This window comes from Anopheles coustani, chromosome 3 (assembly GCF_943734705.1).
Source record: "Anopheles coustani chromosome 3, idAnoCousDA_361_x.2, whole genome shotgun sequence".
Taxonomy (NCBI): Eukaryota; Metazoa; Arthropoda; class Insecta; order Diptera; family Culicidae; genus Anopheles; species Anopheles coustani.
In genome coordinates, this window is record NC_071288.1 from 1774693 (window position 1) to 1799724 (window position 25032).

Consider the following 25032-nt stretch of genomic DNA (forward strand, 5'->3'; position numbering starts at 1 on the left):
AAAGCAAGACCGGATCAACCGGATTTTCGTTGTCCGGCAATTGTATTCTCAAATTTCTCCGGAAATTCTGAAGCCTTAACTATCGCGTCAGCCACACCCCTATAGAGGGCGCTACCGTACAAGGGGCCCAACAAAATCTCTCTTTTCTCGGGTTCGGTGTGCTTCTCTACAAGGTGCAAGTGCCGGTGAAACCGGTGTCAGTATCACATCAATTCATCCTTTTCAGTTTATCAAACGACTTCATTAGATTACATTTCGATTTTGCTGCGTAAAAGTAAAGTAAGCGACAGTTTTCTGGCCAGCAAACCGGAAATTTTCTCCATTATTTCCATTGTCGGAAACGTGCGCCTGCGCTAGTGTGCGTGCAAGTGTGTGCGTGCCAGCGAGAGAACGTTCGATCGAAGCTCTCCGGCGCTCTCATCGAGCCACTGAAGTAATCTGCAGTCGTGTAGCGAAGCAAGCGTAGCAAGAAAGTAGTGTGTGGTTGGTCGTCGTCAGCGCCGTATCCGTCATCAGTCGTACCGCGATTCGAGCAGCGAAAAGAGGGTTAACTGTAGAAAAGAACCGAGTTTCTGAAAACTTACAAAATGTCGGAACGCGAAAACAACATCTACAAGGCGAAGCTGGCCGAGCAGGCTGAGCGATATGACGGTAAGTGGAATTACTAATCTTTTCACCGTTGGAGACCTTTTTTGTACGACCCCTTTCCCCTTACCCCCGGGCAAACATGTTCGAAGAGTCCGGCGCTGGAGTGTTCAGAAAAATCGCTTTCTTATGGTTTTTAGAAAGATTCAGACTTGGAAACGTAGATCTTGTTCCTGGAATTTTCGTTAAAAGGAGTCACGCTTCCCTAGCAGAAAGCTTTTTTTTGCGTAAAGTCTCCGCTTCGGAGCTCGAGACAAAGTGGGTGCTAAGTTAGATGTGTGTGCGTTTGCTAATCTGCCGTCGCCGCCGCCTTGCTGGACGCGCCGCATGGCGGTTATTTGCGCCGAGTTTGGCAGCAAATTTGATCAACGACATTTTTAGTGGTGCACCGTAGTTACGAAATTTAGATCATCCACTTTTGGCTGCAGTGAACCGTTGGCAAAGTGCAAAGAAATGGAAATTAATGCCTTTTATGAGAGCGGAAAAGTAGGCTCCGGGAGTTGGTGTGAGTGTGGATGGTACGCGCGCGCTGATGAGCTCATGAAAATGTGTGTGGGAAGGTAAGGAAGATAGGTTGATGGGAAGAAGGACAGCACAAGGTACAGCGAAAGAAGAAGCTGGTGCAAGAGCGACAGAAAACGAAGAGGGAAGGGAAGAGATGATAAAGGTAGTGAGTATGCGCGGGAATGTCCGGCGGAAGCGGGACACAAGAGAAGAGGTAAAGCAGAGGCAGGCTGCTAGCAACGTGCTTCCGAATGGGTTAGGAAGAATGAGATGGAGAAACAAGGAATAAGTGAGCAAAAAACGCGAAGCTTGAGTCAGCATTGAGGTTGTGTGTGCCATGCGAGATTGGTAAGCGGCAGTTGGAACCGTGGATGAAAGGTAGGGCCGAGAGACCGGGGGGAGAAAAGTACGTTAGGCTGGAATGGAGAAAAATCGATGAAGGCGCTGGGGAAAAGCATACGAGAGCACCACGATTGTGCATATAATACGATATTGGGGAGCAGCAGAACTTCTCTTGTAATTTTCACATGAACTCGATGCGTCATAGCCACGAGATGAATGATACGCTAGGTGTGTTGAGGCTTTTCTGACAGTTTCATCAAATTTTTAGCTTTTTAACATGCACATCATGCTAAAATAGTATTCCCTTTTCATTCCCTAGTAAGTAGCTGCGTTATTCCGCATCGAAGCAAGCATCTTTCGGACGAATTTATTCTGCAATGCCGGACGTTCATATTCCGGTTCATAAAGTAGGATTGTAAAGTTGGAAGTTGCAACGGGAGAAACTACTCACACTCTGACGTTTCATTTTTTCAAAGTGCTGTTCCATTCCTCGTTGATACCGTTCGGCGACGGTTTCCTCGATGGTAAATGTGTGACTGTTGCGGCAGCGGCAGAAAATTGCTGAATACCACTACAAGCCAAATCCGCGCAATTGGAACCGAACAAGCAGCAGCAAAGAGTTGCTTCTTTTGGAAATGTTCGAGGTTGCTGTTTGATGGACTGCCAGAAATGGGCTAACATCTTGTTAGAGATTTTGGAGTTTTTTCCAGATTAATTCTTGGACCAGCGGTTCATACATTTTTGCGTCACAGAAATTGGCAAATTAATTAGAATTTCGTCTTGAAGCGAACACTCCCACACTACTACATGAACGTGTTCAAGGTGGTTCCGAAATGACCGAGGCTCGTGTCAGGTGCTTTGGCACTGTTCCGTTTTTTTTTTTTTTTTTTGGAGCCCACCTGGAGTGGTTCTTAGAGACGTCTTTGTCATGGGTTTCAGAGAATCAAGTCGTCGTTTTATGGGATGATTGAGGACGAATGTTTCTTACTTGAAAACATTTTTATTAACCTATTGGCAGGACGTATCATGAAAAGAAGGTTCCATGCATAACTGCAACCAATTGGATGTGTCAGTTGGCGATGACGACTGCAAAATCTTCTACAACTACTATCATAAAGGCAGACTCGCAGAGTCGGGCTCCTAGACCATGTCACATCTCGCTAGCTAACGCTAGTTTTGTGGCGCTATATGCGAGGGAATTGAAAATGATGACCACAGGTTGAGCCACTGCGCAAGCCCAGGGCAAACTTTTTCGAGTGCACGGTTATTTCATTTGGTTCAAAGAATTTTTGGACCATCCAAAGAAAGGATATTCTCTTCGTGCTTTCTGCTCCGTTGTTTGAAGACTTGGATGGTTCGATTGGTGGACACATTTAAAGGAAAAAGATTAATTAACATCATTGCCAAGAAAAGGTTGATGCGATCCTAAAGCACGATTCTATTCAGAGACAAAAGATCAATAAAATGAATCAATTACTAACTTGCCATCAGAAAAATAGAGGTGGTCGGAAAAACAGATATTTTAATAATTTTCCCTTCTCATAACATAGTAAAAAATTTAAACGATATGTTAGTACGCTGCCTTTGTGATAAAATAGTGTCTTAAATATATCTATGATTTGCGGTAGGATATTTTATTTATCTTTCAAATATTGAATGTAGCGATATAGCGATACAGAAGGAGAAACTAGGGACATTTCTTCAAAAATATGGGTAAAATAAGTTTTTTTTCTGTTGGAAAAACAAGCCCGTTAAAATGGCAAAATCTGTGTGGATCATCCGGATGTGCACCAGATTTTCCACTGGCAGAAGAAAGGCACGAAAGAAAGTTTCAAATTTATGGTTGCTTTGGACCACCGAACATTGAGGGTGTAGAAAATCGCTTTTTCGGAACATATGTTCGTGCCTCACACTTGTTTCGATTTTTATATTTATCTAGTAAGCTGCCCTCTTCGATTTGTTATAATTCGATGGTTCCTTCGCGTTTTATAGTTAATCGCTTACACTTCCGTTATTGTAGTTTAAAATTCAGGACTCCTCTAAGAACCAAATCGGTCACCGGAGCTTCCTTACTAGGTTGCATGTTGCCACTCCAATCATTACACTATCGAAGGTTCATGAGAAATCGAGACTCTGCTCCGTATCGCCTCCATCACTCCACCGCTGCCTTTTATCTATCTGCCTATTGCGACGTTACAATGGCGGGAGTGGATAGATGAAGGCTCTAGTATTGACCGTTTGGAGGTCAGTACAAAAGTAGGTGACCGGTGATGAATATGTTGGAAAAGATCGATTCTGATTTCTAAAAAAAACGCGAACGACTGACGACAACAACACTACTGCGAAGTGGAGTTTTTTGATTGCATAAAAAATAAGTTGTTGGAGTTGTTGATTGTGAACTGAACGTATTCTATTGGCTACGACCTACATTGTGTGCACTACACTGAGTATGTGGGCGTAGGCTGTTGTTCCGCGTGACTACTTCATCGGTCCTTTCCATTTACCTAACTAAAGAACCTCTGGGGGCAATGTATTTTCCCCTGTTGATAAATTGTTATTGTACATTGTTCTAACAGTTTTGCAGTTGTTAATCTAGGTTAGTTGCCCAATCTATCGTAGTTTTTGTCTAATACAAATAAGTATCACTGCTTTTATGAAATATTTGATATAAAAATGTAGCGCTGAATACATACAGTCCACCACGCTCCTTTAGGGGAAGAAGTGTTGACACAATATAATGCAGACAAATTGATGTTAATGATCTTTCCGGCGTTGTGTATCAATCAAAGTTACATGGTATGTCGTATATGTGGTGCTAAACAAACATCTATTTTTCAGCCCCGTGTACCAAAAGGGTCCGGTGGTTATATTGGCATAAAAAAATGGAATTTTGTATTGACATATCATGTACGCCGCACGGTATCAAACTTGCTATTGGTGTCTATAATTTGTAACCTTTGTCTGGGCAAATTTGTTTTTTTTTTCTATATAGTGCCATTCCTGTGGTGCTATTTTCAATTTCAATATTATCGAATTTTTCAAAAAGGATACATCGCCCATTCGGACTACCAACAGTAGTGGGAACTTTCCATCCGTGTATGGCCTTCGGAAATTCGATATGTACTGATTATGCCGGGGTATTCTGCTAAATAAATGTGCTATTATCAGACGGTTGATTGGTAAGAAGGTTACAGATATGACAGGCGTATCGTGATTGGGGTTTTCATCTCTTCCTCATTGACGATTGATTTGATTTTTATTTTCCTGTCAGCAGTTGTTGGTATCAGAAAGCAGAATGTAAAATATGACGAACCAATGGAGCTTTTTTTTTCGAGCGAATACGCAAATACGTTTGATTGAAATTGATAAAATGATACTCCTCAATTTCATTAGCCGTGCTTTGGTTTGGATACTGTGGGTACCTTTTGTGCTTTCGAATTCATTTTATTAGTTGACGCCATATAATTGAGGACAAAAAAGTAGTATATGTAATGGAGGAGGCATTTTTGTTACCTTTTAAATTTACCTTCGTTTAGTTACCTGTGTTCTACATATAATATACTCGACTACCAACCTTTGAGGCTCTCTGGCATGACTCAGAAAATACTTTTTTTATATCTTTGTGTGACTTAGTAACGTTAGCTTGCACAGCTAGAACAAATGAGCAAATAGGATTTCATTACATACTTTCAGTCGGTACGGTGTACAAGTATACTATTATATAACGTTCATAATTTTGCTCTCCCGTAAACCCATAGAGCAAACGATCATTTCAATTAACGAATTGAGCTTACATTGATATAAGCGTTTTTAAAGATGCATATCTAAAAGAAGAGCGATAAAAAGTATTAAATCTCTAAAATCTTTTTGCACACACCACAACTCATTGTTCTTATGTCGCGTTGGGTTTAAGAGAACCAAACCACATGTCCGTTTTAATTCTATTGCAACCTCACGTAATCCTTTTCCGGAGAGAAAAGAAACCCTGGATGAAAGGTCTTGGTTGGTGACAAACCGGTGGCCAAAAATGACCTGAGGCGTGCTCATATCGCCTGGCACACGGACGGACGGACGGTGCCCCCCCGTGCACATTACCTTTCCTTTCCGGTACTTACTTTTTTCAAAGTCGAGAACTGTTGGTGCGCTCGAGCATGTGTGCGTATTATGTTCACGCGATGTAGCGGCATTATTTCTAACCGTTACGTATTTGGAGAACGTACGAAAACGTTACAATGAGCCGTCGGTAGACGAAAAAAAAAACGCGAAAAGAAACGCGAATGTGTGTAAGTGCCTCTTGGCGCCCTGCATGACGCTCAAAGCCAATACGCGCGTATACTGCAAGGGGGTGAGGTTACATAGAGTTGAGAAAAAATAGCCGGCCTACTGTGGAAGCATGTAGAACGTCTACTAAGAAAGTCAGTGTTTCAATTTAACAAGCTTCTTGCGGACTCACGGATTCAAGGAGGCTTTTAAGAAATTCCGAAGCGTGCATGTAGCCGCTCCCCGCAGGCCAAAAGTCACAGAGTACTAGATGGAAGCACTACTACGACCGGCGCACAATGTCCTAACTTGACAAGCCCAGTCGTCGACGCATGTGTGCGATTACTTTATCTTTTGAATGCACTTTTTCTACTCTTTTTCATTTCATTTTCTTGATTGCTAGCTAAGAAAAATGGGTAACATCTCGCTTTCTCTCCAAGTATTTTTATGGCCTTGCAGTGTCCCGAAAGTTTAGAAATGATTATCGTCATATGTTTGCCGTGCTACGCGGGGCTTTTGGAATGACGTCATGGTCGCGTGACTTTTTACTGGACCTGCGGAGAATATGTACTCTTCAATTTACTCTTGCTAATAAAAGAAAATCGACATAAAAAAGAAAAAATAATTATTGATAACGATACGTTCATTATACTTATGATACTTAAGGTTAAGAATAAAAAAAGAGAGATATTACATTTCGTTGCAAATTGTTCGAGAGTTTGATTGTGCACGAAAATGGTTTCACCGTTACTAAAAGTATTGAATGACAGGAATTAAGCATTCCTTCAAACCATTTTTGGAAATGCAAGAAGCCTATCCGCCTCCAAAAGGTGACACATTTCCTGTTACACGTTATGTGTACATATTTGTTTAAGCTATACGTAAGCATGCTTATATTATCTTTATGAATCATTACAATATAACGATAACGAGATGGACGACGTGGGTACGTTGCGTGTGGTGGGCGATTTTTGTTCGCAAAAGATGCAACTTAATGCGGTATTGAATATTTACTTTCATCTAATAACCAGTTTCGAACACACACCGTGTGACGTGTGAATTCTTGTGATGTATGTGACACATGATGTTGTTCTTTTTTTCAGAAATGGTTGAGGCAATGAAGAAGGTTGCATCGATGGACGTTGAGCTGACGGTTGAGGAAAGGAACCTACTGTCGGTGGCGTACAAAAATGTGATCGGAGCACGTCGCGCTTCCTGGCGAATAATCTCATCCATTGAGCAGAAGGAAGAGAATAAGGTATGTACATTAAATTTTAAACCGAAACATCCCGTTGATACGAGTATCTAGTTTAAAAAGATGTGTTCTAATGATCTTTCTGTTTACGGATTTGTATCGATCACACCAGGGCGTCGAGGAAAAGCTTGAGATGATCAAGAACTACCGCTCACAGGTGGAGAAGGAACTGCGCGATATCTGTTCAGACATTCTGGAGGTGTTGGATAAGCATCTCATTCCTTGTGCAACGACTGGCGAAAGCAAGGTTTTCTACTATAAGATGAAGGGTGACTACCACCGTTACTTGGCCGAGTTTGCAACCGGTGGAGATCGTAAGGATGCCGCCGAAAATTCGCTCGTTGCGTACAAGGCCGCCAGTGACATTGCTATGACTGACCTTCCACCAACGCATCCAATCCGATTGGGATTGGCTTTGAACTTCTCAGTAAGTGCGCTACTAGTAGAGCTTTTTCTCTTATTGATTTTACCCATCTTCGTGGAACCATTTGCTTAACGAGCTTCAAATTTTTCTGTCATTTTTGCCTGCAGGTATTTTACTATGAAATCCTGAACTCTCCGGATCGTGCCTGCCGTCTAGCGAAAGCCGCATTCGACGATGCTATTGCCGAACTGGATACTCTGAGCGAGGAAAGCTATAAGGATTCAACTCTAATCATGCAGTTGCTACGGGACAACCTTACCTTATGGACATCCGACATGCAGGGTGATGGTATGTTTTCTTAGTTCATGCACTTCTCTCTATACTACACTGTTTTATCAGCTCGCAACAATTTATTAATATGGCCTCGTGGTTGCACTTTTCTATTCTCTCCCGTTTGTAGGTGAAGGCGAACAGAAGGAACAAATCCAGGATGTCGAAGACCAGGACGTGTCGTAATTTGCGCGCGACTCGTTTTATGTGTGAGTTTATATTTTAATAATTAAAAGAGGAGATAAGAGATAAGCATTACGAAATAAGAAAATAAACATAAGAAATATACACAAAACACAGACATAGTGAAAAAGGGATGGAATAAAAGGAAAAAAATATTCAAGGAAATGCAAAATTCCTGCAACTGAAAAGGAAATCACCCCCAGCAGTATAATAATAGAACTTTCTGGAGACGGTAGAGGGAAGAGAGGATGCACCGGATGAATGAATTTAGATGCAAAAACAACTGCAATTTGTGTAAGGACATTGATGAAGAGAAATGAACGAATCCTCAGCGTGGATAGAACATCATTAACTGATAACAGTAAAAAATAACAGCAAGAACAACCACCACGTGAAATGAAACGATTTATTTCTTAACTACTATCGCATTGTGTGAAACCCTAAAACCTAGCATCATCAAGAACGGCGCCACAATGGGAAGGAACTATGAAAAAGAATATCAAACCGAGGCAAACATTGCTAATGAAGAGCGAGCAACTATGAGATGAGATATGTAAGGAAAAAAGAAACTCACAACAAAATCGAACAACAACAGCAGTAACAAACGAAACAGACGAAATCTTTGTTCAGTTCTTGTAAAATATGAAGTTTTGGAAAGAACATACCTAAGGCTCACTCATTCTCTTGTCATTCCTCAACTCTTCCTCCCTCTCACTTGATTCATCCGGGGGCTGTTTTGTGCGTGTCCTTTACCTTGTGTGTACTAGGAGAGAATTATGAACCGCGCGTTATCATTGCAAGTTGTGTAGCACACAAATATGACTTAAGACAAACTAGATTCCCCTCATTTTGGATTCACATATAGTATAGATAAAAGAAGGCATATTTCGTATTTCATCGTAGCAAAACAAACAAAACCACAACTACTCCACCATCAACAACATCATCAACAATGACAACAACCGCCACTACCACCAGCCGCGACCTGTTGTCGTCGTTGTCGCCGTCTTCTACTACCGTTGTCTCCTGTTCTGCCGCGCCATCACCATCTCCTTGCCTTCACCCTGTGGCCCTACATCATCGGATTGCGTACACGACGGCGGTGTATATTGCGTCAAACAGCAAGCAGTTTCAAACTCGAGCGCGCGCGCGCCATCCTCTTATACCTCGCGCTGAATACATTGCACTCGCAAGCGAGCGTGTCATGTGTACGTGCTGGAAAGAAGAATAATTTCTTAGTAGTTTACTGCTTACATAAAACAACACACCTTATCTTACCACCTCAGGATTTCTTCCCGCGCTCTAGTGCCTCACACTATCTTTACCCGAAGTCATTGTGGCATGGCACTCGCGAGAGATACGCGTAAGACGACTCTGCCAACCAAGGCCGTCTTCTAGTAGGGTAGTGTTAGGAGAAAGGAACATTCATCTTGCCCTCACTAGCAAAAGGGATGCTGCAGAGATGAAGAGAAAAGGAGGAGAGCACTGTGAAGTGTGTGTTTTTGTGTGTTTTCCATGTTCTTGCAGTTGAGCGTTGTGATTTGGATGCATAATTTAAGAAATTATCACGCCATTCCATCACGCAGTTTTACAACTAATACTACAACTACTACTACTACTACTATTTCACACCTCACTCAGTAGCACTAAGGAAAGCTTGTGAAGTCACTTGATTATAAGGCATTCGTAAACGAAACAGGAGAGAGGAAACACAAGTCCTTTTGTGTTGGCAGTTAAGGAAGCAAAAGAAAACAATTTGTTTATTATATTTTATTTCGTCATTTAAACGATTAAAAAACACAAGTACACTCCTAGCAGAGCGCAGCTGTTAAATGGAATTTGTGGGCTAGCGAAGAAATATACACCTTCTAAAATAAAGAGACACGGTAGAGTGGATGGAAAAACAAAACGGACAAGTGTTGTATATGCAAAATGGTAATAATGAAAGATGGCGCAAAACTCATCAATCAAATCCAGTGAATGTGTATTGTTTTTGTCAATATATATATAAAATAAAGAAGTAACTATTAAAAAACCATAAAATCGAGAAACGTAAAAGCATCAATATACCTAAAAGCGCGCGCGGACGAGCCAGCATTATTTAAACAAAACAACATTTGAAAAAGGGAAAATGAACGGTATGATATGGAAGCTCGTTTTTTTTTTTGCGGGAAATGATATGAAAGCAGCAACAACAGCAGCAGCAGGAGCACTAATTGAACACACAACAGAGATAAATTAATGAAAGAATGGTGAAATGCGTGCACATATGTCGCAACGACACGCCAGAGAGGAAGCGGTTGAAGTTGAATTACAGCAAATATTTGAAAATTAACCAGAGCAATGTGAAACACTTAACGCATTAGTAATAACAACCATAACGCTCCGGGGAGGTGGCAACATAATTATTGCTGCATGCACAAGGCAAATGAGGTTTTTGGATCAGTTCACACTCGTTCATCGACGTGGCTAGCGGTCATGAGGTCCAAGTGTGCATTGGCTTTCGGATATTTTTCAATGCTTCTTAGAGTTCTTCAACAAAGTCCAAAGACAAGTTCGGAGCTGTTCAAAAGTAAACAGCAAAGCAAAAGCACTTGCTTTTACCAAAACCGTTTTAAAAAGTGGTTGAAATGTTGAAGAAAGGTACAATAAAAGGTAAACTTACAGGACTAGCTATGATGCATATCATCCTTCGAGAATTTGAACCTGGCATCTTGTTCCTGCTGATCGGTCCTAGTGGCTATGGCAACCAAAAATTGCAAAGTCGTCAATCATCTTGAGATCGGGCTGAATCTCTTCTACCAATGCTGATTCGCATTTCAATATGTAAAATAAACGATAAGGCTACATTCCAAGTATTTTATCCCTACTTTGCAAGATTGATGATAACAGGAAGTCGACTAAGTCTTCCGCGCTTGCTTCATGGTTGCAGAGTTTAAATGATAGCTTCCATTTTGTACAAGTTTTTGGAGATGCCGGTTAAAATTTTGCTCTGCCCCTGGTATTATATCAGCCTTAGTAAAATGTACCGAGAAATGGAACCGTTTTGGGTGGCGTGACATAACAGCAATAAGTTAACGGAATCCTCCCTCCTCCCCATCTCTCCCGGTGTAATGGGTGCTTCTCCATCGTAAATATTCATACAACCATACTACTAGAAGAAAAGCCAACCTACAAACGCCCATAAGACCCCCCCCCCCCCCCCCCCGCGCGTTGTGTACGATATTTAGAACATTACAAAAACAAGATCAGTTTGATGGCAACCGCGCTAAGTCCAAAACCTATAGAGTATAGATAATAAAAATCAAATCACGAGGATCTGCAATAAAGTTTGGTGTAACAAAATGGAAAACAAATTCCGCAGCATTATCATCACTTAGTCGCATCAATATGTATTTGCGCCCATTCGTTTGACAAATCCTACTACACACAGCGTGGGCGAAGGTTATCTATCGATCTGCACGCGCGCGGTACCACTTTTAAAATGCGCTTATGAAGTGGATTATCCGGACAATGCAAATCATAGTAATCGTTGTTTCTTAAAGAAGCTAAAATGTATCACCCCATCAATCACGCCGGCCGGAAATACTATGAAATAAGCGGAAACGTAAAACAGACAAGAGAGAATAAAACATCTGTGACGGATGCAAGAGGAGAAATCAGAACACTGCAAAATGCAAAAGAGAAACAACAGATGAAAATAAACAATTCTAGTAGTAGCCATTGAGCAGCTTTTTAATTGAGATAACTATGAGTCATACAGCTTCTCCTTTTTCTGCCATTTTTCTTTCACCCCTGCATACTGCTAATATTTATTCGTTATTTTATATTTTTTAAATGTTTTCCTCGACTTAGATGACACACGGGTACTAGTACTTATTGGTAGCCAATGCGAAAAGAAAACTATAACAACCCTAATGGGTGTCGTCGACTACTAAACCAGTAAACTTAACGCCATGCTGACAAGCCACATTCAGATAAGGAGCACTCCTGCGGAAAACTACATTAATTTGAATGTCATACACATGAACGGTTCCGTTGAAATGCGGCACAAGAATGCAATTAAATTCCCCTCGCTACGATTGTGGATCGGTGCTGCTTGTGAACCATTTTTTGAATGATAAACGTAGGTATGTTACGATGCCTGTTGAAGGGAATTCATTTCCCTGGGGCATATTAACATAGAATTACTGCAATCATCGCGAAAAAGGTAAACGGTTGTATTCAGTAACAAAACACGTTCCAATCTTAATCAACTTGTATTCCAAATGGTCGCCTACTAACGGGGGTGCCAATAGTCTTTTGAAATTCATTTAATAGTTTTGTATCGAGCACAGACTTGGTCCAGAGTGTAACGGTCGTAACAGCAATTAATAAGTGATGAAGTTAGTTTTACTCTTGTTGGCGGTATCCTCGTGCCGATCCGAAGTAGTAGCGATCGAGCGCAGTTACTTTGAAAGTTATCTTAGGGAGCCTCCACCACCGACGCAGAAGGATTCCGAAAAGCATGGCGGTGGCAAGAATGCGCTTAGTTTGGAATATTACAAATGGCCGAATGGAATAGTGCCGTTTTTGTTCAGTCATGGCTTCAGTATGAAACATTCCGTGGTCCGGAGCAGATCCGCTTGTAATGCAAAACACATTTTTCTTTGAATGGTTGTAGGTGTAAACGAGCAAGCTATCATTCTGGATGCGATAAACGTACTTCAACAGCAAACTTGTGTTTACTTCATCCCGAAGACGCCGGATCAGAGGGAACACATTCGTTTCGTAAAGTCGGATTGGGGCTGTGGTTCATCGATCGGGTATCGGCGAGGTCAAGTCGAACCACTGGATGTGACGCTGGACGACTTCTGTCTCGAACTCCCGGGAGCTGTCCAGCATGAGCTGCTGCATGTTCTGGGTCTATTTCACGAGCATACTCGACCAGATAGGGACGATTACGTCGAGGTGTTGTGGGAAAACATAGAGCCAGGTATGGGGGAAATCATTGGCATGAAGGCATGCGATGCTACAGATGAATTTGAATTGAATTGGGCGTTTTTCATTATTTGATAAATTCGTTTTATTGCGTCTTCTTATTCGAACAGCTTACCGACATAACTTTGCCAAGGGCTCCTGGGATTACATGGAGTCTTTTGGTCTACCGTACGACTACGGTAGCGTTATGCACTATCCAAGCTATGCGTATGCGAAAGCAGGGGCGTCCGTTACCATGGTATCGCGCATAAACAGCAGTGCACCGCTTGGTCAAACTGATGGGGCAAGCTTTTACGATCTGCAAAAAATTCGCTACATGTATCCTTGTCCGTAAACTCCGCCACTGTACGCTTCTGTGTTCTTACTATACAATATATCATATGGTTTTAAATGCAATGAAAAAGAAATACGCCTACTACTGAATTGTGAATTACTTCCTACATTCGTGATTTCATTTTTTCGAGCAGGACCAACAGACACTGATGTTGTGTTTCGACTTTTGTAACGGTTGCCAGATGCTCCGTGTAAGACAAAACATTTTGCTATAGAATGAAAGAAACGAAGAAAGAAGTACACATTAGTAGATTAATATTTGGCAAACATAAAATCTCTTTTTTTGCACGAATGCAAAATGCAACCGAAACGTGAGCCATCTGATTAGACATAATAAGCTATTTGACCGAAGCGTAATTGCGACTTAAATTATAACAAAAAAATTATCAAATTTTGCCACGAAAAAAAGTCGGTTGAACTTCCTGGCCGATAAGAAAAAATACTAGATGAACTTTCTGGATGGGCAAAGAATAGATGTTTGAACTTTGCCCTTCTCACATCCCAGACGGTGTCACAATAAAAATTGCTAGATTCAAACTGTGGCGCAACAGAATTGGCTTATCAGAAGTTTAGAGGGGAGACAAAAAAATCCTTTAGTCTAAGCAACTTACCAACTGATTTGGCTCGAGTACGTTCCGGTTCTTTACTGCGAGATTCCACAGATTGTATGTGAGCGTAAACATTTTTTCTACGGTCAAGTCCGCACCGGTTATTATTTTCACGAACAGATCAAGCGCCAGCTTGGACTGAGCCCGGACCGCGTTGGAGTCGAGCAGTTGCTTCAATTGCTGTAACAGTTTATCACAAACGTCGCAGCAAAGCTCGTTCACTTCAGCAATGAACTTTGGATCGGAACCGTACAGCTCGTCGTTGGAAATTACGTTCACGATATGATACGGATAAACTTCCTGCGCGGCAACGGAAAGAAAGTCGAGCACGTGCAGATAAATGGTGGACAGCGTGTTTGAGCCTGGCTCGAACGTATACTTTGGCACTACCTCGAGCAGAAGACGAAGCAGATAGAGCACACCCTGCGTTGGATTATCCTGTGGTCGAAGAGAAGAAAAGTGTTGTAACGCTACATTCGTTTTAATGTTACCTAGAATCTATGCTTCTGACCTACCGGCACAATGACGAGCGTGGAAAGAAAGTTGATCACGTACGCCTTGAGGAAACTTTCCGACGACTGCGTTTTCCCATCGATTTGTACCGTGCGCGGGACTTCCGGAATGAGATTGAGTGCAGCCTCGAAGCACGAATCGGCCTGCTGTAAGCATACGTTTAGCAATGCAACCTGTCCCGACTGCAGGTAAAGCTCCATCCGGGTTTGCACGTCGATGATGGATGGAATTGTGATGAAACAGTAGGCTGCGCATGCCTTTACGAAAGCGGCCGTCTTTGGCGTATGCTGTCCCTTAATAATGCGCCGAGTGCTCGTCGCCAACCGGTTGACGGAATGGATGAGGGTGGAAAGTGCCGAATCGAGATTCGAAAGAACGGAACGAGCCTCGACGTAAAACGCAAGCTGTTGCTCAAAGTCGCGTCCAAAGTCCACCTTACGAATAAAGTGACATATGAGGGAGCTTATTTGCCTCCGTTCATCTTCGCCAGTAAGCGCGCTACGATTGGGAAAAAACCAATTAGATTTGAATGCATAATCAGACTGTTATGGGAAAATGTGGACACTTACTTCACCGAATCGTTCAAAACCCGACTGATGTACATGAGCGCGTTTGTGACTACCGGATCGTTAATTATTATCGTATCGCTGACGGAGGCATTCCGGTAGCTTGTGAGAATGTTTTTGCAAACCTCCAGCTTGATAGATTCCTTTTGGAACAGATCCAGTAAGGGGAGAAAATTGTCCTGCAACACGAAGCGTACCGGTGAGACCAGAGAATTGCAGAATTGTAAGGGTGTACTTACCAGCGCAAGAATACCATTGATGTCGTTGGCGTTCGAGACAATTTTATCCACTATTACTTGCAGTTCGTGATAGTGTTGCTCATAAACGCGGTTCGGCGACATGTGATGAAGAATGTCCCCCATGAAGGAATCGATTTCTTTTAACTAAAACATAAATAATCATTACATATGCTTTCTACGGCTAAACACAACTCTTATCGTACCCCAAAATGCTGACTTGTATACTGGGCCCACATTTCTGCACACTGAATATACTCCTCCACGTTTCCTAACGCGCTGATCGTTGTCCACGCACTGGCGAGTACGGTCGCTCGTTGTTCAACTGGCGGTGGCGTATGACTGATGATGCTGCCCAACAGTCGAAGCAATTGTCCCCGGGAAAGACCCTCTACCGAAATGGAAGAGAGAATCTGCACCAGTTGGGCTGCACGGGAGGCAATAAAATCCGAGCGAAACGATTGCATTATGGATTGCAGCAAAAGGGCAGGGTTTTTCTTCTCTGTACAGCGCTGCAGAATCGCGTCGAGCTGACCGTCCGTAGTCATTATGGCAACACCTTGCAGGATCCAATCGAGGGCAGGAAGGTAGAGGGAAATGTATCCACTCAGTGTGATTCGATGCCGTGCGATTTCTGACCGGATACCGCCATTGAAAATCGTGTGGTAAACCATAAGCACATCGTCTAGGTTTTCCCGAATATAGGTGCGATCGAGCGTGAGTCCCATTCCAACACGGCATAGGTAGCAGCGGGCGTAAATGGCTACGAGCGGATCCCCTATACCTCGGATCATCTTCGAAAGACGGCGCAGGGCCTGACCAAACTCGTCCTTAGCTAGAAAGCTGTAGCAACGCAATATGGCTATCTCGACGTACAACCTCGGCAGCAGCTCACGTATGGATGCTATTTTGTAGAACCAATTCTGGCACGTTTCCTTGGCCGATTCCGGCACCATTTCTGGGGTGAAATTTTCCGGGAGTGCCGTCATCTCGCGCGTACCCGGGTGCACATACTCAGCCTTCGTACGCAGACGATCGTACACGAGACGGCCGAAAATATCGAGAATGTCGGTGATGAGGACAAACTTCGACGGGTAGAACTGGATGACGGACGTGTCGGAAAGCAGCTTTGAGCATTGAATCGCAATCTTGAGTGCTTTCACGCGCTGATCCTGGTTCCAGGCCAGAACAAGCTCGTGGTTCAGCTGTTCGATCTTGATCACGTATTCCTGCTGTGACAGGTCGAGCATTTGTCGCACGGATCCGTCTTCGAAGTCATCCAGTTGTTCCAATCGATATTTGACTTTCTCCGACATTGTCGTTTGTGGTTTGATGGTTTCGCCGCCCGTAAGGAAGCTCGTCACGATCGACAGCTTCTCAGAGGTTGTATATTTGTTTAGTATAGCTCCTCGACGTGCAGCCCAGGGTTCAATGAGATCCAGTTCTAGCAGGTTTGAGGGTTCTTTGGATTTGCCGGTACCGGTGCTTCCTGTGCCCGCTACCGTCTTCCCCACAGGAACCGTGTCTTCCATCTCTGCTGCCATCCTTGAAAGTGGATCTTTGCCTAGTGAAGTCTCTTGTTGTTTCGCAAACTGGCTCAACGGATCAGACCCGTCGAAAGCTATGCTAAGCGGATCCAGTGATAGTGTAGCGGCTGTTACCGTGGTCGGGATGATACTGTTGGGAGGGTTGCTATTTGCGGGCACTGTTACTTTGCCTCGAGTTCCGCGACTTTCCAGAACCTACCACAACGCAAGATTATCAAAAATTAAATCAATGGAGGTGTCTAAAAAATTATGCCTTCCATGCGAATGAGTGCTCAGTTAAATCATACCGTTATCGTCGACTGCTTAAGCGGATGGTCAAATACTTTGAACCGATCGAGATAACGCCGACATTCGTCCTGCAAGCGTTCGACACAGATCCTAAAAAACGAAGAAACCATAAAAGTAATGTAAATCACAGCTGTACTGTAAGTTTCACAAAAGTTAATTTACCATTCCGCAGACATCTTGCAAACGTGCCGATGCCCTAAGGAAACTCAGAATGTTTTTTTATGAAGACGAATTCTGAGACCAATCTTGTTATGACCAGCGACGATCAATTTGCTGACGGGTTGTTGTTGCAGTGTCGAAGGTTCGTAGTGTTTTTGGCATTGGAGCGGTGCATCAAGTACCGGCCGACATCGGTCAGGTTGTCTTCAGGTTACTACTTGGAACAAATAAAAGTTAAAAATAACGAAAAATCTAGTTTTGCATATTCAGGAGATGTAAATTGGCTCTCGATTGGATCGTGGTAAAATAAATTTGATTTTATATTTGGGTTCAATCAAGATGTGCAGGTAGAACAGGTTAGTTGTTCCAGAACATATTGCTATGATAGGCAAACATCTAAATGCCCAAAAATAAATGAAATGAAAGACTGAAAAAATGTTACTAAACAAACATCAACCATGATTGTTAAAAATTCAATTTACCCCATGCCAATGAAATAAACTAACCTCTTTTGAATATACCTTGTATGCAATTGATGTTTTCGAACTGTCATTTGTTTGACAATTCATAACACAACCACTTACCTTGTCTTAAAACATGTGTGAGTGAGCAGACGGAATTGAAATATCAGTAGAAAATTAACAGTTGGTAAGTTCATTGTTCACAGAAAATGGTATATCGGACATAGCAGTGTTGCAGAATCGCAAAAAAAAACCCGTCCGTTTGCATCGTTCTGTGGTGTTTCAATATACAGTCTGGTTATAGTTGTCATACCTAATCTGCTGTTATCTGTTGTGTGAGCTTACGTTAGCTGCAACGAGAAGAACAGGCACCGAAACGTTTTTCGTGGGAATACCCAGTCCGCCACAATTACGCTGCAGTGTGTTGTTTCAAAATCATCCAGCCCATGAATAGGTAGGTACCTGAAGTGGATTATTCTACTAGTGGATGCCCTTAAAGCCATCAAGCAAGATTGTGATACACAGCAAAACATGTTGGCCATGTCACCAACTGGTGAAAGGAATAGGTCTCGAACAAAACAGTGGAATACCGTCCGCCATTCTGGCTCTCGTTTCGTCATAGTGTTTGTACAGTGCTGTCCACAGATGATCGCGGCCAGTTGATCAGTTGAAGTTGAATAGTAAATTACGAGCTTCTACAATTTCAGTTTTCGGCAAGGAAGTTTAGTTATTGTTTTCAAGGATGTCCACATTTGTATGAGCAGGTAGAATTCTAACTACAAAGAATACCAACCTACCAAAGCACGCGCACTGGACCAAACTATCCTTAAGATGGTCCCCAAGTGACTCACTAATCCGTGATATAAAACAACAGGAAGTAGTAAGTAGTTCACGTGTACTTAAAGGAACGTGCGCGTGCGGAGGGTGTTACTATTTTCACCACCAACGCTGGTTTCTTCGATTCCATTATAATGTTCCATAGTGATGGATTTCAAATGTAGCAAGTTCTTTTTTATGCTGTCCATACTATATTTTAATGCCGGTAGAGCGGTTATTTCCATTGGTGAAACTCGCTAAGTTATCAAGGACGTTGGCTCAGGTGTTTCACAGCTGTACACATCGATGCAACTTCAACATACAGCGTGCTATGGTATCCGACAACTCAAAGCTGATGAAGCCGATGAAACGAACCATGTCTGCCTGTGCGTCTAGGTCAACGATGTGCAGCAGCGGACCTTTACGCATCTCGATAGGGTTTTATATGCTCTTTTGTCCATAGTCATCAGTCCGTGATTAGTGATGAACATTGTTTCACACGGGAAGCAAGGGAGCGGACAGCAGCCCATGTCGAATTTCAGCTAACATTGGCGTAATTTGCATATCTAGTAATACGTTAGTTGGAAATGAGAGCAACATTTCTTTATGCAAAAAAAAAACTGCAGTTGTAACGCATTCCCAGCTTAGAGATTTGCCTGTATGTGCCTGCCAGATACCAGATTAGAATGAAAAAAATCTCCGGTGCACCCAAGCGCAATATAAACTGCATGGGAAAATGCAGTATCACAAATTCAATTGTCCGAATTAATGTAGATCGAAGCTAAATCCTCCTCATTACCTGTGAATGCTTAAACGACCTTCCAGAAATTTAAAACTAGTCAAATGGCAATTGTTATTTCTATCGAATGCAATGGAACAGCGATGCCGTATGAATGATGTAGGAAAGTTCGTATCGGAGTCGTAAAGTAAACAAGAGGACTTACGCATTATCATTCGCAACAGGAAGTTCGTATTTCCGGTTTATAGAAGTAGGCGTTTCCCTTGCTTTAGCGTCATTGCTTCGTTTTTATCATTTACCGCAGACGTTTTTGTAATTTGAGACCCGGCTAAAACCACGTCAGGCTTTTATCAACGCAAGCCTTGGCGCCTACTTGTTGTAGGTTTACATTCATTTGGATTTAGGGTATCGGCATTGTGCGAAAAGGCACTTGCATAAAATTTAGCTGCTCGATTGAACTGGGATTTTTTTAAATCTTATTTTAAAGTGTCTATGTTGGGCACTGCAATGAACCTTTTCATTCAACTACAGTCAATCGTGAAAGTTCTGCGTACATAATGTGAAAACTTCATTTGCCTGCATAACATGGTAACATGACGAGATGCCTTGTCCATAAAATCGTTCATCCATCGTCGGAGAAAACTGGTTAGGAGTCTTGCCGCTAGTACCAACGGGAATCAAATAAGAGCGATATTATGACAGGTGGTGTGATGGCTATCGCGCATATTTACGCTTTCACAGAACCGAACCACCAGCTAATGAAAAACATAGGCAAAGCAAAGGCACAGCTTCACGTAATAGCGCGACATTTAGAGCATTGAACACGCAATCCACGCACATACATCAGTGTCAACACTGCACGATCGATGGACTCTAAAATGTAGGCGAAATTGGGAATCATATGCGATGATTCAAATCAACCATAACGCTACTGGCGACTTATTGGTTTCTTAACGACACGCGTTTGAGCATGTGTGATAAAAAATAGATCCTTTGGTCTTGCTAATTGTTTTATTTTTTTTAATGTCTTCTGTTACCAATCAAATGTAACAAAAGCATCTTAACGCTAGGCCTACTTCAAAAGTGCTGTTTTGCTGTTGACAACTAAACGTGATCATGTAATACTACTGTAAAACAATGAGGTAAAATCACTTTCAAATATGGAGGAGATAAAAAAGCGGTTGTTGTTTGTATCTCGACCTCTAGAATTTGGTCCGTACTGTGGAAGATCATCGCTCTCTCGTGCATCTGTTTTGTGGACATTTTGTCTGACGACGGTTGCAAACAGCGATCCAAATAGTATTTCCTTTCTGCCACAGGCCAGTTTGTTTACGGCGTTCCTGCTTGTTTGGTGTGCTGTTGGTGACTATATTTATAAATAGTACCATTGGCACAGTGGGATCGTTTTTTGTTTTGTTTTTCGTATTCGGCCGCGCAAGGAGGATTATTATGGGTGTCGCCGATCGCAGATTCTGTGAGATTTTCTGCTAGACCAGACCGAAAGGTTTATATAAAACGCAAATTTAAATTCTGGGGAAAACATGTTTTTCGCGGCAGAAGCTCAAGTACAGCTCATATGAGCAGACGCAACCTGTTTGACTAGAAGCAAGAAGTGCTATCACTTTCGCATAAAAACTTTGAGCAACGTTTCTTGCAAATTTTTGTTCATGTGAAGTGGCTAAAATATCAAGTGTGAAGTAAAAGACATCTATATAAAGTTAATTCCGTGTTTCCCCTAGCAAAAATATAAGTGAAAAAATGTGTGACATTCTAGCTGCTATTTCATATGGTTATGGCCATCATCACCATAACGAGCGGCCAAGAAAAAAGGTGAAAATGTACGCGTTAATTGCATTCTCTTCTCGTTTGAGTATTTCCTATGCACTTCGTCAGCATCTGTGAGAGGGCGTTTTCTTTGCGACGCAATTTGCATGGTTTCGGGCAAAACAAATTAAAAATTACTAAAAATACAACCGGTCCAATAATACGAAATCGAAATTTACTCATTCAAATTTTCATAACCCTTATCCGTTATTTCATTTTCGGTCATTTCTTTTTGTACAGAAATATGACTATTCCGTCGAGACCAGCACCTCCTCCACCGCAGCGAAGCGCAGCCCCTCCATCGCGGTACGCTCCGATTACGGATTGGGATTTTTGCGCATTCGATTCCGGTGCTGGCAACGAAGCATCATCAAATCGAACGTTAACCAGAGCTAACCAGCAGCAACAAGCGCAGCATCACAATGTTAAGGCGAAAAAGCCGCCGCCCCCGCGACCTCCGCCACCCAAATTGTCGGTAGCCCCCGCTGCCCCACTAAAGAAACCCGGTCAGCCTCAATCGATCAACATCCTATCCAGTCTCTTTGGCCAGAAACGGTCCTCCAATGGGGCGGCTGCAAACGTCGGCAAATCAGGTGGCGGCAGTGCGCTTTCGCTGACGAAATCGGGTTCAAGTGCTCCACCGGTAAAATTACTGCCACCTCCGGCATCGGTTGGCTCAGCGAAGGGTATGTCCAAACAGCACCATCATTTAAGCCAATGGACTCCACCAACACATAACAGCAGCAGCACCATCGGAGGCGGCCATGGGCAACAAACTTCGAGTACCACGACAGTAGCCACGGCCGAGCTAATTAGTTTCGATTCTCCACCGAGCTCTCCTACTTTTACGCAAAAGTCCTGCAGCGATTGCATCAGCGTGGATAGTTTTAGTTCTGATTCAAACTATTCATCGCCCCACAATGGAAATATGTCTCAGGCAGAGAGCGGCTTTGAGGATGATTTCGTGAGCAGCAATCGAGTAGGTTCGTGCATACCGTGGGTCGAACCTTCGTTCGATCCATTCGATGTCGGTTCGACGTCCAACTCCCGGCGGGCTCCTTCGGCACCGCCACCGGGCATTTATGCTTCGGTGCCACTTTCTTCGTCATCGACAGCCCAGATTCGTACACCGCTGGTAAATAGCAAGCTACAGAAATCGGATTTCATCGATCCGTTGTGTAACGGGCGCAGCGTCCTTTCGAAAGTACCAACCGTTTCGATGCCAACTATCATTAAGCCACCCGGCAGTGCTTCGGGAAGCCAAAAGTCCACTCCGTCCCATTCCGTTTCCACTTTGGCGAGTTCACGTGGCACGCTACAACCGTCCGCTCCGAAACCAAATGTAGCAGCGGCAAACGGATCTATACAGCATGGTCTAGACGAGGATCTTATCACAGGAGGGACATCCGTGTTTGATTCGCCACCGTCTCCACCGATGCCGTGCGTTCCGCCTCCGCCACCTCCTTCATTTGGCGAGTACAAGGAAGAAGCGTATGGCATTGCGTTGTACGACTTTGAGGGTGAAACGATGGAGGATCTTAGTTTTAAGGTAAACAAATTTTGCAACATATTTTTGGTTGGTCCCATTTACGCTCAGCACCACGCGCCAGTCAGCCAACCCCCTATCGTCGGCGATGCGGAAAACGCAATTTTATTCGATTTTTCTCTTTTAATAATAGATTTGTTTTCCCGTGCCTCCGCTTCCTATGTGGTGGTGTGCGCGACCTTGGTGACTGGCCGTGCGATGATGTTTTGATCCTTATTTTTTTCCCTTCCTTTCGACTAACTGATGTGTTGTTTTTCGTTTTATCTCTACCAAAGACGAACGAGAAAATTTATCTTCTGAGCCGATTAAACGAGGAATGGTATATGGGTCGTGACCGCAGAGGCCTTGAAGGAATGTTTCCTGTTAACTACGTCGAAGTTAAGGTTCCTCTTTCTACTGAACAGCCACAACAACAGGATGAATCAGTGCCAACGGCGAAAGCCGGCACGCAAAAGGTGCGTGCACTGTACCAATTTACGGCGGAAACAGCGGACGATCTTACAATTATGGTGAGTTCTTTGACCCGAACCTCCCCTCCCCCCCCCCTTCCTTTCCCCTCCTTCCCCCTCCCGATACGATGACATTGACCTGTTATTATCATGTATCGTAACTGATTGCCTGTTACAAACATATCTATTGTTTTCAATTAACACTTTATTTTTTGTATTTGGTTTACAGGAGCATGACATGGTGACCGTGCTTTATCAAATCACACCGGAGTGGTTGTACGGAGAAATCAACGGTCGAAGGGGACAATTTCCCGCCAATTATATCGAATATGTGCCTAAAAATTTACAACAAATGCCTGTTTGACTCGGTTGGTGCTAAAGTGAGCCGTCTGAGTAGGCTTAACTCATCGTACTACTAAACCGTGGCGTCCTGAAGCTGGTTCTTTGACGGAGCACTTTGATGGCGAGTGGGTTTGTTAGATATTTGTAATTCGATCGATGAGGCACTGTGATTCGCGAGTAATATGCAGTTGTAACAAGCAGACAAAGAGCAGGAGATGTTTTGGTGGCCATGTATAGCAGAACGGTGGTTTGTCGTTTTTCCTTATTTTTTTTTGCTACCCATCTTGCTATAAACAAGCTGATACACTGGTGATAATTAGTTTAGCAAACAAACCATCACTATGTATTGTGTATACAAAATGCAATATGCCCAATGCAGATACAAACATGAAGGTATTTTGTATTTTTTTATTCTTATATGTATGCTATTGGTAACGACTGTATGAGCGAAACAGATATAGAATTTAGAGTCAAGTTTGGTCTGCTTTACAGACATGCGATGGATCAGTCACAGGAAAGACTTTACGGAATGAAACGTGTCCGCACTTGCAATTACAAAACCGAAGAAAATACAATACTGTTGGAGAATAATACTGCACTATGCATTAAAAAAATAAACTCGCATAAATAAGCTGCTATAGATCTGAGCATATGCAATTTAACGACCAACTAACGTGATCATCTAACTCATTCATCTGGCACAACCTCGCAAAGAAGGCGATGATTTCAGATGTACTTTTATATATTCACATGATAATGCAAATAAAGCAGACATTTTCAACACGTAGATTATCAGTTTGTTTTCAGTGCTTTTGCTTTTTACGGCGTTAATGGGACACGGCAATCTACAGGAAAGAAACATCCTTTGACAGTTCCACCCAGCATCTCAGCTGCCAGCGGAAAAGGACATGCGAACTAGATAGCGTTCAAGCGTCTGCTACAGATTCAGCGCAGATCAGACCAAATGCATTTGTCAAATTGTAAGCAGAAGAAGGGTACAGAAATCGATATTTTCATTGTTGCCAATTCATTTCCAGCTTCTATATAAAAGGCTGGTTTTTATCAAAATTATACCTTGCTCAGAACAAAGTGTATCCATAAGTTCATTGTAAGAATAACGAACAGTTGGGGAAAAAGTTATTGCCAAAAGATGTCGTCCCCAAAATCCAACAGTTCCAAGGGCAGCATCCGTGACGGTACTTTGTTAAACTGCACCTTAAGCAGGACGACGTTCGATCATCATATCGTGTATTTTCCATTGCAGAAGATCTTTCCACGGAATCGGTGGAGGTGCTTCGCGAAAGACTGAACACCATGAAGCGGCTAATTGCCGAACGGCAAAACAGCACCAGTGGTTCCGGCTCAGAATTGTGGAATCCGCATAGCCGATCGACGAGTTGCAGCGGTATAATTGATGGCAACTTTTTGAGCGTAGCATTTGGCGGCGCCCTGATTGTAATTCTTTCTGTGTCCGTTTATGCGTTTTACAACCTGTACCATGCGGTGCTGAAGAAGTTTCCTTCGCAGCACACGGAGTTGTAATGGGAACGTTGCTCTGAGAGCAAGATTCGTTTATTGCATCAATAACCTTTAATGTACTGTATTTTTACCATCATTCCTTCACTGTAGAATAAAATTTAAACGTATTAAATCTTACTAGCAAAGATACTTTGTTATCGCTATCGGGCAACTTAAATGTATCCCTGAATCGCCGCATATAAACACAACGCACGTTGGACACG

At 42.8% G+C, this 25032-nt stretch overlaps 5 protein-coding genes across 7 annotated transcripts; 4 read left to right on the forward strand and 1 right to left on the reverse strand.

Moving 5' to 3' along the window:
• Positions 1-423: 423 nt before the first annotated feature.
• LOC131259966 (14-3-3 protein epsilon) lies at positions 424-9702 on the forward strand. 2 transcript variants are annotated; one of them, XM_058261586.1, is made up of 5 exons: positions 424-651; positions 6855-7009; positions 7128-7433; positions 7538-7718; positions 7831-9702. In XM_058261586.1, exons 1-5 carry the CDS (start codon positions 588-590, stop codon positions 7884-7886), a joined length of 762 nt encoding a protein of 253 aa, XP_058117569.1. In that variant the 5' UTR covers positions 424-587; the 3' UTR covers positions 7887-9702. The 2 variants fall into 2 exon arrangements, with proteins under 2 accessions (XP_058117569.1, XP_058117568.1); XM_058261585.1 differs by having other exon boundaries at positions 456-651; positions 7119-7433.
• Positions 9703-12263: 2561 nt separating this feature from the next.
• On the forward strand, positions 12264-13197 carry LOC131260105 (zinc metalloproteinase nas-4). Its single transcript, XM_058261769.1, has 3 exons — positions 12264-12474; positions 12547-12858; positions 12974-13197. Exons 1-3 carry the CDS (start codon positions 12264-12266, stop codon positions 13195-13197), a joined length of 747 nt encoding a protein of 248 aa, XP_058117752.1.
• Positions 13198-13264: 67 nt separating this feature from the next.
• LOC131271446 (VPS35 endosomal protein sorting factor-like) lies at positions 13265-17244 on the reverse strand. The gene is made up of 8 exons (XM_058272879.1): positions 17117-17244; positions 16954-17044; positions 15326-16861; positions 15123-15266; positions 14887-15062; positions 14320-14815; positions 13808-14242; positions 13265-13405 (listed from the first exon to the last, which is right to left on the reverse strand). Exons 1-8 carry the CDS (start codon positions 17128-17130, stop codon positions 13301-13303), a joined length of 2997 nt encoding a protein of 998 aa, XP_058128862.1. The 5' UTR covers positions 17131-17244; the 3' UTR covers positions 13265-13300.
• Positions 17245-17770: 526 nt separating this feature from the next.
• On the forward strand, positions 17771-24077 carry LOC131261545 (SH3 domain-containing protein 19). Of its 2 annotated transcripts, none has more exons than XM_058263609.1 (4): positions 17771-18028; positions 21194-22502; positions 22775-23008; positions 23178-24077. In XM_058263609.1, the coding sequence occupies exons 1-4, from the start codon at positions 18021-18023 to the stop codon at positions 23310-23312; spliced, it is 1686 nt and encodes a 561-aa protein (XP_058119592.1). In that variant the 5' UTR covers positions 17771-18020; the 3' UTR covers positions 23313-24077. The 2 variants fall into 2 exon arrangements, with proteins under 2 accessions (XP_058119592.1, XP_058119591.1); XM_058263608.1 differs by lacking the exon at positions 17771-18028 and adding an exon at positions 20888-20967.
• Positions 24078-24316: 239 nt separating this feature from the next.
• On the forward strand, positions 24317-24886 carry LOC131259215 (uncharacterized). The gene is made up of 2 exons (XM_058260656.1): positions 24317-24486; positions 24555-24886. Exons 1-2 carry the CDS (start codon positions 24441-24443, stop codon positions 24830-24832), a joined length of 324 nt encoding a protein of 107 aa, XP_058116639.1. The 5' UTR covers positions 24317-24440; the 3' UTR covers positions 24833-24886.
• Positions 24887-25032: the final 146 nt, after the last annotated feature.

Coding starts and splice junctions, on each gene's coding strand:
- LOC131259966 (XM_058261585.1), top strand. CDS start 588: ATGTCGGAACGCGAAAACAACATCTACAAGGCGAAGCTGGCCGAGCAG. Junction 7,010..7,118: donor AGCAGAAGGAAGAGAATAAG/GTATGTACATTA, acceptor CGATCACACCAG/GGCGTCGAGGAAAAGCTTGA. Junction 7,719..7,830: donor ATCCGACATGCAGGGTGATG/GTATGTTTTCTT, acceptor TCCCGTTTGTAG/GTGAAGGCGAACAGAAGGAA.
- LOC131260105 (XM_058261769.1), top strand. CDS start 12,264: ATGAAGTTAGTTTTACTCTTGTTGGCGGTATCCTCGTGCCGATCCGAA. Junction 12,475..12,546: donor TTTGTTCAGTCATGGCTTCA/GTATGAAACATT, acceptor GAATGGTTGTAG/GTGTAAACGAGCAAGCTATC. Junction 12,859..12,973: donor GTGGGAAAACATAGAGCCAG/GTATGGGGGAAA, acceptor TTATTCGAACAG/CTTACCGACATAACTTTGCC.
- LOC131271446 (XM_058272879.1), bottom strand. Junction 15,063..15,122: donor TCAATGGTATTCTTGCGCTG/GTAAGTACACCC, acceptor TTCGTGTTGCAG/GACAATTTTCTCCCCTTACT. Junction 14,243..14,319: donor CCACGCTCGTCATTGTGCCG/GTAGGTCAGAAG, acceptor CTTCGACCACAG/GATAATCCAACGCAGGGTGT.
- LOC131261545 (XM_058263608.1), top strand. CDS start 20,888: ATGTGTGACATTCTAGCTGCTATTTCATATGGTTATGGCCATCATCAC. Junction 20,968..21,193: donor CCAAGAAAAAAGGTGAAAAT/GTACGCGTTAAT, acceptor CTTTTTGTACAG/AAATATGACTATTCCGTCGA. Junction 23,009..23,177: donor CGGACGATCTTACAATTATG/GTGAGTTCTTTG, acceptor TTTGGTTTACAG/GAGCATGACATGGTGACCGT.
- LOC131259215 (XM_058260656.1), top strand. CDS start 24,441: ATGTCGTCCCCAAAATCCAACAGTTCCAAGGGCAGCATCCGTGACG. Junction 24,487..24,554: donor CAAGGGCAGCATCCGTGACG/GTACTTTGTTAA, acceptor TTTCCATTGCAG/AAGATCTTTCCACGGAATCG.